The sequence below is a fragment of the Bombina bombina genome, chromosome 7 (genome assembly GCF_027579735.1).
Source record: "Bombina bombina isolate aBomBom1 chromosome 7, aBomBom1.pri, whole genome shotgun sequence".
NCBI lineage: Eukaryota > Metazoa > Chordata > Amphibia > Anura > Bombinatoridae > Bombina > Bombina bombina.
This window is the reverse complement of record NC_069505.1, coordinates 440,409,306-440,422,116: the sequence shown is the minus strand read 5'-3', so window position 1 is coordinate 440,422,116 and position 12,811 is coordinate 440,409,306. Positions and strand designations below refer to the sequence as shown.

The 12,811-nt window shown below is 51.4% G+C and overlaps 1 protein-coding gene across 11 annotated transcripts in view; it reads left to right on the top strand.

Annotated features, from left to right (window-relative positions):
• The window catches only part of RBFOX2 (RNA binding fox-1 homolog 2), a 554,363-nt gene that overhangs the window by 509,738 nt on the left and 31,814 nt on the right, over window positions 1-12,811 (top strand). For 8 of the 11 annotated variants that reach the window (XM_053721361.1, XM_053721363.1, XM_053721364.1 and 5 more), the window contains 4 exons: window positions 2,161-2,253; window positions 8,523-8,583; window positions 9,825-9,878; window positions 10,416-10,511. In XM_053721361.1, the coding sequence (XP_053577336.1) occupies window positions 2,161-2,253; window positions 8,523-8,583; window positions 9,825-9,878; window positions 10,416-10,511 (304 nt within the window). The remainder of the gene's footprint in view (window positions 1-2,160; window positions 2,254-8,522; window positions 8,584-9,824; window positions 9,879-10,415; window positions 10,512-12,811) is intronic. The other 3 variants (XM_053721368.1, XM_053721366.1, XM_053721367.1) reach the window with 1 other exon arrangement.

The window sequence follows — 12,811 nt, the reverse complement described above, 5'->3', positions numbered from 1 at the left end:
TTCAAGGTCCGTTCGAACATCCGAATCTGGTCTCACTCCAGCTGACTGCTTGGAGATTGAACGCTTGATCTTATCAAAACGAGGGTTCTCAGATTCTGTTATTGATACTCTTGTTCAGGCCAGAAAGCCTGTAACTAGAAAAATTTACCACAAAATATGGAAAAAATATATCTGTTGGTGTGAATCTAAAGGATTCCCTTGGGACAAGGTAAAGATTTCTAAGATTCTATCCTTTCTTCAAGAAGGATTGGAGAAAGGATTATCTGCAAGTTCCTTGAAGGGACAGATTTCTGCCTTGTCTGTGTTACTTCACAAAAAGCTGGCAGCTGTGCCAGATGTTCAAGCCTTTGTTCAGGCTCTGGTTAGAATCAAGCCTGTTTACAAACCTTTGACTCCTCCTTGGAGTCTCAACTTAGTTCTTTCAGTTCTTCAGGGGGTTCCGTTTGAACCCTTACATTCCGTTGATATTAAGTTATTATCTTGGAAAGTTTTGTTTTTGGTTGCAATTTCTTCTGCTAGAAGAGTTTCAGAATTATCTGCTCTGCAGTGTTCTCCTCCTTATCTGGTGTTCCATGCAGATAAGGTGGTTTTACGTACTAAACCTGGTTTTCTTCCAAAAGTTGTTTCTAACAAAAACATTAACCAGGAGATAGTTGTGCCTTCTTTGTGTCCGAAACCAGTTTCGAAGAAGGAACGTTTGTTGCACAATTTGGATGTTGTTCGCGCTCTAAAATTCTATTTAGATGCTACAAAGGATTTTAGACAAACATCTTCCTTGTTTGTTGTTTATTCTGGTAAAAGGAGAGGTCAAAAAGCAACTTCTACCTCTCTCTCTTTTTGGATTAAAAGCATCATCAGATTGGCTTACGAGACTGCCGGACGGCAGCCTCCTGACAGAATCACAGCTCATTCCACTAGGGCTGTGGCTTCCACATGGGCCTTCAAGAACGAGGCTTCTGTTGATCAGATATGTAGGGCAGCGACTTGGTCTTCACTGCACACTTTTACCAAATTTTACAAGTTTGATTACTTTTGCTTCTTCTGAGGCTGTTTTTGGGAGAAAGGTTTTGCAAGCCGTGGTGCCTTCCATTTAGGTGACCTGATTTGCTCCCTCCCTTCATCCGTGTCCTAAAGCTTTGGTATTGGTTCCCACAAGTAAGGATGACGCCGTGGACCGGACACACCTATGTTGGAGAAAACAGAATTTATGTTTACCTGATAAATTACTTTCTCCAACGGTGTGTCCGGTCCACGGCCCGCCCTGGTTTTTTAATCAGGTCTGATAATTTATTTTCTTTAACTACAGTCACCACGGTATCATATGGTTTCTCCTATGCAAATATTCCTCCTTAACGTCGGTCGAATGACTGGGGTAGGCGGAGCCTAGGAGGGATCATGTGACCAGCTTTGCTGGGCTCTTTGCCATTTCCTGTTGGGGAAGAGAATATCCCACAAGTAAGGATGACGCCGTGGACCGGACACACCGTTGGAGAAAGTAATTTATCAGGTAAACATAAATTCTGTTATATATATATAGACACACACATACATACACACACACACATATATACACACACACACACGCACACACATATATATAGACACACACACACAGACATATATACACACACACACCGTGCTCAAGGCTAGATTAGGGGCAGGCTGTTTACTAGACTCAGGATTGCTATATAATAGAGAGGTTAAATCTGCCAATTCCTGTCACATAACTTAGACCATTACTGATGCCTGAACCCTTCATCTTCCGCTCAGCCTGGAGGAAACTAAACCGAGTGATGTCTTCATCATGTGTTCACCTTCAGCGCAACAGAACCCAAATCCTCCTTCCATTTTGTTTTATATTCCTGTTTTTTTCTCCATTCTTCCCCTTCCCACAAGGTCATTGCCACTTGCCCTCACACTGCATGTGTCTGAGCAGCATCAATATGACAAATTAGTGCTCTGTGTTTTCTGATCTTCACTGTCGCCAAGTTAAAAAAATTAATAAAAACTGATTTATTTTGTTGGTTTACATTTTTTTCATTTCTTTTTAAGTTTCAATTCTGGCTCTCTGGCGGCTGATGTTTTCTTGTGCCCCTTCCTCCCCTCCTCTCCCCCTCCCTTCTCTAATGATTTGCATGTATGTCTTCCCTTTGCACGCAGGGTTTTGGTTTTGTAACTTTTGAAACTAGCGCGGATGCTGACCGGGCCCGGGAGAAATTGCACAGCACGGTGATTGAGGGGCGAAAAATCGAGGTGCATGTCTTTACCTGAAACTGAAAGATTGCCAAATACCGGCAGCTGCACCCCACTTCTATCAACCCTGTCCCCTCACCCATCATCTCCCCTCTGACCCCTCTGCTTTCTCTTGGTCACTGTCACGCTTTATTCTGGCTGTGCTGCTGCCCTCACGTGTGCCTTCCCCATAGACATTATACCTCTGTGTGTTTCCTTAAATGTGCACAACAAGCTGCTGACATCATCTGGTGCCTGAGGGGCGACAGAAAGGCTTCGGAGGCTTTTCTGTCGCTCCTTAATCCGCCCTTGGTCTTGTGTTCTCTGTGATCTGCTGACTCTGTTCCTTTGTTCCCCTAGCTGCATACGACTACTGCTTACGCTCTGGCTTCTTGTCGTCTCCGTGTGTCCTGTGTATCGTTTGCTGCTAATGCTGTCTCACTATGTGTCCTGTCATTGTCCCCTGTACCACGTGTGCTTGTTCCCCAGGTTCACACCGTGAGCAGGCTCCTCCTTATCTGCCAGCTATAATCCTTACTGCCCACTGGTACAGCTCAGGTTCTGAGCTTCTGTAGTGTTACAGATACAACAATCCCTCTTCATTTCATTACAGAAGTCTAGTGGCTCAAACCCTTCAGTGCCAGAGGGGTCTGTGATTTGTAAAGACCTCTCTGGCACTGAAAGAGTTAATGCTTGGCCTTCTATCATTTCCCCCCATGCCCCTCTCCTCCTGCTCCCCCCCCCCCCCTCCTGTCCCCATGTTAAAATCTGACTGCTTTTTACCGCTTTATTCTGTCTTTTTTCACAATTTATTTTGGTGAGAGATCTTGTAATCTGCATGCCATTTATACCACTGATACCTGCTATAGCTGTTTTATTTTAATTTTTTTCTCTAGGAGACATTTCCTTTTTGATTTGGGGTGTGTCACAGATCAGCCAAGGGAGGGGGAGGGAGCAGGTGTGCATGTGTGTCTCTAGTTTTCTTCCCTCGCTGTCTCCTGTGTGTTCTCCCTGGTCTAGTGTGTACCATGGCTACGAGTGTGTTACCGGGTAACTTTCCTGCACTCTGTTCCTGAGTGTGTGAAACGTTCTCGGGTGATATGGTCCTGGGCGTGTGTAGCATCCCCCGCGTGTCGTGTCGTCCTGGGCGTGTGTAGCATCCCCCGCGTGTCGTGTCGCCCTGGGCGTGTGTAGCATCCCCCGCGTGTCGTGTCGTCCTGGGCGTGTGTAGCATCCCCCGCGTGTCGTGTCGTCCTGGGCGTGTGTAGCATCCCCCGCGTGTCGTGTCGTCCTGGGCGTGTGTAGCATCCCCCGCGTGTCGTGTCGTCCTGGGCGTGTGTAGCATCCCCCGCGTGTCGTGTCGTCCTGGGCGTGTGTAGCATCCCCCGCGTGTCGTGTCGTCCTGGGCGTGTGTAGCATCCCCCGCGTGTCGTGTCGTCCTGGGCGTGTGTAGCATCCCCCGCGTGTCGTGTCGTCCTGGGCGTGTGTAGCATCCCCCGCGTGTCGTGTCGTCCTGGGCGTGTGTAGCATCCCCCGCGTGTCGTGTCGTCCTGGGCGTGTGTAGCATCCCCCGCGTGTCGTGTCGTCCTGGGCGTGTGTAGCATCCCCCGCGTGTCGTGTCGTCCTGGGCGTGTGTAGCATCCCCCGCGTGTCGTGTCGTCCTGGGCGTGTGTAGCATCCCCCGCGTGTCGTCCTGGCAGTGTGTAGCATCCCCCGCGTGTCGTGTCGACCTGGGCGAGTGTAGCATCGGCGAGTGTAGCATCCCCCGCGTGTCGTGGCGACCTGGGCGAGTGTAGCATCCCCCGCGTGTCGTCCTGGGCGCGTGTAGAATCCCCCGCGTGTCGTGTCGTCCTGGGCGCGAGTAGAATCCCCCGCGTGTCGTGTCGTCCTGGGCGCGTGTAGCATCCCCCGCGTGTCGTGTCGTCCTGGGCGCGTGTAGCATCCCCCGCGTGTCGTGTCGTCCTGAGAGTGTGTAGCATCCTCCGCGTGTCGTGTCGTCCTGGGCGTGTGTAGCATCCTCCGCGTGTTGTGTCGTCCTGGCCGTGTGTAGCATCCTCCGCGTGTCGTGTCGTCCTGGGCGTGTGTAGCATCCTCCGCGTGTTGTGTCGTCCCGGGCGCGTGTAGTAGCGTCCCGGGCGTGTGTAGTAGCATCCCCCGCGTGTCGTGTCGTCCTGGGCATGTGTAGTAGCATCCCCCGCGTGTCGTGTCGTCCTGGGCGTGTGTAGTAGCATCCCCCGCGTGTCGTGTCGTCCTGGGCGTGTGTAGTAGCATCCCCCGCGTGTCGTGTCGTCCTGGGCGTGTGTAGCATCCCCCGCGTGTCGTGTCGTCCTGGGCGTGTGTAGCATCCCCCGCGTGTCGTGTCGTCCTGGGCGTGTGTAGCATCCCCCGCGTGTCGTGTCGTCCTGGGCGTGTGTAGCATCCCCCGCGTGTCGTGTCGTCCTGGGCGTGTGTAGCATCCCCCGCGTGTCGTGTCGTCCTGGGCGTGTGTAGCATCCCCCGCGTGTCGTGTCGTCCTGGGCGTGTGTAGCATCCCCCGCGTGTCGTGTCGTCCTGGGCGTGTGTAGCATCCCCCGCGTGTCGTGTCGTCCTGGGCGTGTGTAGCATCCCCCGCGTGTCGTGTCGTCCTGGGCGTGTGTAGCATCCCCCGCGTGTCGTCCTGGCAGTGTGTAGCATCCCCCTCGTGTCGTGTCGACCTGGGCGAGTGTAGCATCCCCCGCGTGTCGTGTCGACCTGGGCGAGTGTAGCATCCCCCGCGTGTCGTGGCAACCTGGGCGAGTGTAGCATCCCCCGCGTGTCGTCCTGGGCGAGTGTAGCATCCCCCGCGTGTCGTCCTGGGCGCGTGTAGCATCCCCCGCGTGTCGTGTCGTCCTGGGCGCGTGTAGCATCCCCCGCGTGTCGTGTCGTCCTGGGAGTGTGTAGCATCCTCCGCGTGTCGTGTCGTCCTGGCCGTGTGTAGCATCCTCCGCGTGTCTTGTCGTCCTGGCCGTGTGTAGCATCCTCCGCGTGTCGTGTCGTCCTGGGCGTGTGTAGCATCCTCCGCGTGTTGTGTCGTCCCGGGCGTGTGTAGTAGCATCCCCCGCGTGTTGTGTCGTCCCGGGCGTGTGTAGTAGCATCCCCCGCGTGTCGTGTCGTCCTGGGCGTGTGTAGTAGCATCCCCCGCGTGTCGTGTCGTCCTGGGCGTGTGTAGTAGCATCCCCCCGCGTGTCGTGTCGTCCTGGGCGTGTGTAGTGTCGTCCTGGGCGTGTGTAGTAGCATCCCCCGCGTGTCGTGTCGTCCTGGGCGTGTGTAGCATCCCCCGCGTGTCGTGTCGTCCTGGGCGTGTGTAGCTTCCCCCGCGTGTCGTCCTGGGCGTGTGTAGCATCCCCCGCGTGTCGTGTCGTCCTGGGCGTGTGTAGCATCCCCCGCGTGTCGTGTCGTCCTGGGCGTGTGTAGCATCCCCCGCGTGTCGTGTCGTCCTGGGCGTGTGTAGCATCCCCCGCGTGTCGTGTCGTCCTGGGCGTGTGTAGCATCCCCCGCGTGTCGTGTCGTCCTGGGCGTGTGTAGCATCCCCCGCGTGTCGTGTCGTCCTGGGCGTGTGTAGCATCCCCCGCGTGTCGTGTCGTCCTGGGCGTGTGTAGCATCCCCCGCGTGTCGTGTCGTCCTGGCAGTGTGTAGCATCCCCCGCGTGTCGTCCTGGCAGTGTGTAGCATCCCCCGCGTGTCGTGTCGACCTGGGCGAGTGTAGCATCCCCCGCGTGTCGTGTCGACCTGGGCGAGTGTAGCATCCCCCGCGTGTCGTGTCGACCTGGGCGAGTGTAGCATCCCCCGCGTGTCGTGGCGACCTGGGCGAGTGTAGCATCCCCCGCGTGTCGTCCTGGGCGCGTGTAGAATCCCCCGCGTGTCGTGTCGTCCTGGGCGCGAGTAGAATCCCCCGCGTGTCGTGTCGCCCTGGGCGCGTGTAGCATCCCCCGCGTGTCGTGTCGTCCTGGGCGCGTGTAGCATCCCCCGCGTGTCGTGTCGTCCTGGGAGTGTGTAGCATCCTCCGCGTGTCGTGTCGTCCTGGCCGTGTGTAGCATCCTCCGCGTGTCTTGTCGTCCTGGCCGTGTGTAGCATCCTCCGCGTGTCGTGTCGTCCTGGGCGTGTGTAGCATCCTCTGCGTGTTGTGTCGTCCCGGGCGTGTGTAGTAGCATCCCCCGCGTGTCGTGTCGTCCCGGGCGTGTGTAGTAGCATCCCCCGCGTGTCGTGTCGTCCTGGGCGTGTGTAGTAGCATCCCCCGCGTGTCGTGTCGTCCTGGGCGTGTGTAGTAGCATCCCCCCGCGTGTCGTGTCGTCCTGGGCGTGTGTAGTGTCGTCCTGGGCGTGTGTAGTAGCATCCCCCGCGTGTCGTGTCGTCCTGGGCGTGTGTAGCATCCCCCGCGTGTCGTGTCGTCCTGGGCGTGTGTAGCTTCCCCCGCGTGTCGTCCTGGGCGTGTGTAGCATCCCCCGCGTGTCGTGTCGTCCTGGGCGTGTGTAGCATCCCCCGCGTGTCGTGTCGTCCTGGGCGTGTGTAGCATCCCCCGCTTGCTGTGGTCCTGGGCGTGTGTAGCTTCCCCCGCTTGCTGTGGTCCTGGGCGTGTGTAGCATCCCCCGCGTGTCGTGTCGTCCTGGGCGTGTGTAGCATCCCCCGCGTGTCGTGTCGTCCTGGGCGTGTGTAGCATCCCCCGCGTGTCGTGTCGTCCTGGGCGTGTGTAGCATCCCCCGCGTGTCGTGTCGTCCTGGGCGTGTGTAGCATCCCCCGCGTGTCGTGTCGTCCTGGGCGTGTGTAGCATCCCCCGCGTGTCGTGTCGTCCTGGGCGTGTGTAGCATCCCCCGCGTGTCGTGTCGTCCTGGGCGTGTGTAGCATCCCCCGCGTGTCGTGTCGTCCTGGGCGTGTGTAGCATCCCCCGCGTGTCGTGTCGTCCTGGGCGTGTGTAGCATCCCCCGCGTGTCGTGTCGTCCTGGGCGTGTGTAGCATCCCCCGCGTGTCGTGTCGTCCTGGGCGTGTGTAGCATCCCCCGCGTGTCGTGTCGTCCTGGGGGTGTGTAGCATCCCCTGCGTGTCGTGGTCCTGGGCGTGTGTAGCTTCCCCCGCTTGCTGTGGCCCTGGGCGTGTGTAGCTTCCCCCGCGTGCTGTGGCCCTGGGCGTCTCTAGCTGCAACCGCGTGCTGTGGCCCTGGGCGTCTCTAGCTGCAACCGCGTGCTGTGGCCCTGAGGGTCTCTAGGTGCAATCGCGTGCTGTGGCCCTGGGCGTCTCTAGCTGCCCCCGCGTGCTGTGGCCCTGGGCGTCTCTAGCTGCCCCCGTGTGCTGTGGCCCTGGGCGTCTCTAGCTGCCCCCGCGTGCTGTGGCCCTGAGCGTCTCTAGCTGCCCCGCGTGCTGTGGCCCTGGGCGTCTCTAGCTGCCCTTGTGTGATGTGGCCCTGGGCGTGTATAATCTCCCTGTGTGTATCATGTGTGCATGTGTTTAGATCTGAATGTGTGAGTTTGTTTTATGTATCTTGTACACTATGTTTCTATGTGTGATGATACACAGCAGAAGAGTAATTAAACAATGTGGATCATGCACGTTAACACAGTGCACATTGCTGTAAGATGCACATATGTACGACACACACACACACACATTTAATAATCACGTGCACACAGCTAAATGACATTCCCAGTATTGTGTGTGTACACTGAGTATGTGGGCAGGTTACATGAGATCTAATACCTGACGTAAAAGGGGCAGCATACTTCCACGGTACAAAGCTGGAGGTTGCCACAGAGACCCTGTGTAAAACTTACTGGCACCTCATAAAGAGGCGCATCTACAGTACTCGCATACAGGCCAATGTTTCTCCCTCCCCTGAGCAGTGCCGTAACGCCCCTTTTGTTAGACTGCGGGGTTAAACACAGGATCCCAGCGCTTCGCTATAGCATTTGTTTTTTCTGTCCTACCCACTAAGTTTCTCATTTATATCTCCCGTAATGTGTCACGTCAGCCGCTTCATTGCAAAATGATCTGTGTTTTGGAGCTGCGTTCCTCATGGGATGTCTGAGCCGCAGCTGATACCCTAGGACCTGCTCACATGCTCACTACGTGTTGTTCGTCTCTCTGTTCCCTCTGATCTCTGAGTGGATGTGTGTGTGTGTAATGGGGATTATTAGGACATTTAACCCCTTCACTGTTTGAGGAGCTATTTCCATATTGCACTCTCTTCTGGCAGTGCAGGGGTTAATAGCAAATGCACAGGGATTGAGAATCTTTTTGGTTTATATTCTAATAATTCTTCTCTTCCACCTGGGGCCCTTGGTAGGTGAACAATGCAACAGCTCGTGTCATGACCAACAAGAAGACTGTGACTCCATATGGAAATGGTGAGTACCTGTTGTATTATTAGTAGGGACAAGACACAAAGCTAAATTCTTTGCACAGAGCGCTGACAATATGCTCCAATAAGTTCTAGGTTCCTGGGGCTAGTCTGGGTAATGTGTGCAGAGCTTACAGGTCTAACTAAAGTCCTCACCAGTCACTAAAGCTCCCTGCAGCCTCACCTGACCCTATGTTATTCTATGTACCTGATTCACTAAAGCTCCCTCCAACCTCACCTGTCCCTATGTTATTCTATGTACCTGATTCACTAAAGCTCCCTCCAACCTCACCTGTCCCTATGTTATTCTATGTATCTGATTCACTAAAGCTCCCTCCAACCTCACCTGTCCCTATGTTATTCTATGTATCTGATTCACTAAAGCTCCCTCCAGCCTCACCTGACCCTATGTTATTCTACGTATCTGATTCACTAATGCTCCCTCCAGCCTCACCTGTCCCTATGACATTCTATGTATCTGATTCACTAAAGCTCCCTCCAGCCTCACCTGTCCCTATGACATTCTATGTATCTGATTCACTAAAGCTCCCTGCAGCCTCACCTGTCCCTATGTTATTCTAGGTACCTGATTCACTAAAGCTCCAGCAGTGTAAAAGAGCTTTATTATTTATCTTAGGGTATGATTAAGGGCTTGTGGCCAGAAACGTTGTATATGGCATGACCCTAAGATTAGGCTGACCATATTGCCGCTTTAAAAAGGGACACATATGAAAAATACATAAGTCAGGGCTTTTTTCAATGCTGTTTAAATAAATGTTCTGTATAAGAACCCTGACATATGCATTTTTCATATGTGTCCCTTTTTAAAGCGGCAATATGGTCACCCTACCTAAGATGAATAAAGGTTTTTTTTATGCTACTGGACTGTGAGTAATGCTGTTGCTGACCCTGTCACATTACATTACTAGCTAATGTATAGGGGGTTGTGCCCATTAAAGACTTACAGAAACCACCTGTTTTGTTGGGTCCTATGGCTAAATGTTTGTTTGTAATTGATATTTGTAAAAGGGATATGTGCTGACATTATTTACAGATCAGTATACATTGCATTGATTTGTGGGCACAGGCAGTGGTGCATTATACTGTACCCCAGCACTGCAAATGATTGTGGCAGCAGACTTCTTTATTTGTCACAGGATTTGCAGATCAGACTACAGGAGCTCTGTATACCACTGATGTTGTGCAGCATAGCACAGGTGTCTGACACCTTCTCTCTCTCTCTCTTAGGTTGGAAGCTCAGTCCTGTGATGGGAGCTATGTATGGACCTGAGCTTTATGCTGGTAAATCTTCAACTTCTTTTTCTATCTGTGTTGCAGTTAACGGCAAAACCAAATCAGACGATCCTTTCTTAAAAGCACCATAAACTTCCTGTTCCACTGAACATATGCTGGTACCTTGCTCGCTACTGACACCCTGTGGCGACTGATCATCTTAGCACTGGTTAATATGACAATAAATTCTAGTCTGTAGCGCATCCCATCGTCATGCATGTTTTACAAATCAAGGAATGGGTTATCCTTTTGCACTTATGTGTTTAATACTGAATTTAGTCAGACAGCATATGTTGCTCTGGGTGTAATATAAAAGGGGCGGTCATTGACGTACGTAGATGCAGTCTGACTTTGTTTTGCCTGTTCAGTAGTCTGTATTGCTGCTTTTTGTGTATTTCTTTCTGCACTACCAATGGGGGCGGAAAAAGCAAAGGTTTCTTTTATTTGACCTTTTTTTCACACTCTATTTTTTATGTTTTTTTTTTTGTTTTGTTTTTTTTATTATTTTATATTTTGTTTCTTCTAAATTTCCCAATCACCCTAAAGCGGCACCCGGGCTCCAAGCTGACGTCTCTCTGGCCACTGAGGCTGGTGTACAACTGCCCGGACCTCGGGGGGTTAACACCTACATTCCGTTGATCAGTAAGTAGCACGTGGAATGGCCCCCTTCAACTTTCCAAAATCCCTTCTGGCTGCTGCCCTGTCTCTTCCTGCTCGTTCCTGCACGTGCAGTTTGTGTCATGCTGAATGGATATAGACTGCAGAGCAGCAGGGAAGGGGTTAACTCCCATGTTTTCTTTACACACAGCAGATTCACTTTGGAAGAAATGTCTATAAATCCTGCCCTATAGGTGTATGCAGCATGTGAGCACCCACTACTTGTATGCACCGCTCACTTCTCTATAAAATGTTTCATTATTCATAGTAACATCATTATTGTGCCTGATTTTACTGTCACTGCCTCCAGAAAAACATGCTACAAACAGATTGTTTAATCAGTGCAGAACCATTTATATATGTCCCTATATACAGCATTGTAGACAAGATAAACATACAGGCTTTACAAGAAGTTTGTATCTGAACTGCAAATAAATGCAAATTGCTTTTAAACCATTTATTGTGTACACAGATCTTTTGCACTACAGCACACCATTCTGACATATATACTGTGCACGTGTATACACAGATGTTTAGCGCTGACATATACTGTGCACGTGTATACACAGATGTTTAGTGCTGACATATACTGTGCACGTGTATACACAGATGTTTAGTGCTGACATATACTGTGCACGTGCATACACAGATGTTTAGTGCTGACATATACTGTGCATGTGTATACACAGATGTTTACCCTTTAAAGGGACACTCAAGTCAACATTAAACTTTAATAATTCAGATTGAGCAGCAATTTTAAACAACTTTCTAATTTACTTCCATTAACAAAATGTGCACAGTCTTTTTATATTTACACTTTATGAGTCACCAGCTCCTACTGAGCATGTGCAAGAATTCACAGAATATATGTTTATTTGTGATTGGCTAATGGCTGTCACATGATGCAATGGGAGTGGAAATAGACATAACTTGCATTGTCTTTTTATCATGCATGTATTGATTGTGCAAATCTTCTGTATTTACTGGTCCTTTCATTGAATATACTTACTAAACAGGCTGATGTCTGACACAAGGGAATTGTCCTTAGCTGGGAGTTTGCAGTGTAGGGTCCCATCGATCTTCCAAGGTGATCTGCTTCCTTTCTGTCTGTCCTGTTGTCTGACGCCAGCATGTACTCTAAACAAATCACAATAAAAGATTTATTTTCATCTTTACCATATACTGTATATGTATTTTTATTTCTTAAACCTCCCCACTTGGACTCAGCTTTTGTATTACTTGATGTGAGAGTCCCTGTGGCAGAACCAACTGTTAAATGTAAAGATTTAAAGGTTTTTATTATTACAAGGTGTTAGTGGCCACCCCTGCAGCCGTGTACCTTAGATCTAAAGCTGTGTATTGCATCACATGCCACCCCTGCAGCCGTGTACCTTAGATCTAAAGCTGTGTATTGCATCACATGCCACCCCTGCAGCCGTGTACCTTAGATCTAAAGCTGTGTATTGCATCACATGCCACCCCCGCAGCCGTGTACCTTAGATCTAAAGCTGTGTATTGCATCACATGCCACCCCTGCAGCCGTGTACCTTAGATCTAAAGCTGTGTATTGCATCACATGCCACCCCCGCAGCTGTGTACCTTAGATATAAAGCTGCGTACTGCATCACAGGCCACCCCTGCAGCCATGAACCTAGATATAAAGCTGTGTATTGCATCACAGGCCACCCCTGCAGCCGTGTACCTTAGATCTAAAGCTGTGTATTGCATCACAGGCCACTCCTGCAGCCGTGTACCTTAGATATAAAGCTGCGTACTGCATCACAGGCCACCCCTGCAGCCATGAACCTAGATATAAAGCTGTTTATTGCATCACAGGCCACCCCTGCAGCCGTGTACCTTAGATATAAAGCTGTGTATTGCATCACAGGACACCCCTGCAGCTGTGTACCTTAGATATAAAGCTGTGTACTGCATTACAAGCCACCGCTGCAGCCGTGTACCTTAGATATAAAGCTGCATACTGCATCACAGGCCTCCCCTGCAGGCATGATCCTAGATCTAAAGCTGTGTATTGCATCACAGGCCACCCCTGCAGCCATGTACCTTAGATCTAAAGCTGTGTATTGCATCACAGGCCACTCCTGCAGCCGTGTACCTTAGATATAAAGCTGAGTACTGCATTACAGGCCTCCCCTGCAGCTGTGTACCTCAGATATAAAGCTGCGTACTGCATCACAAGCCACCCCTGCAGCTGTGTATCTTAGACATAAAGCTGCTTAGTGCATCACAGGCCACCCTGCAGCCATGTACCTTTTTATATAAAG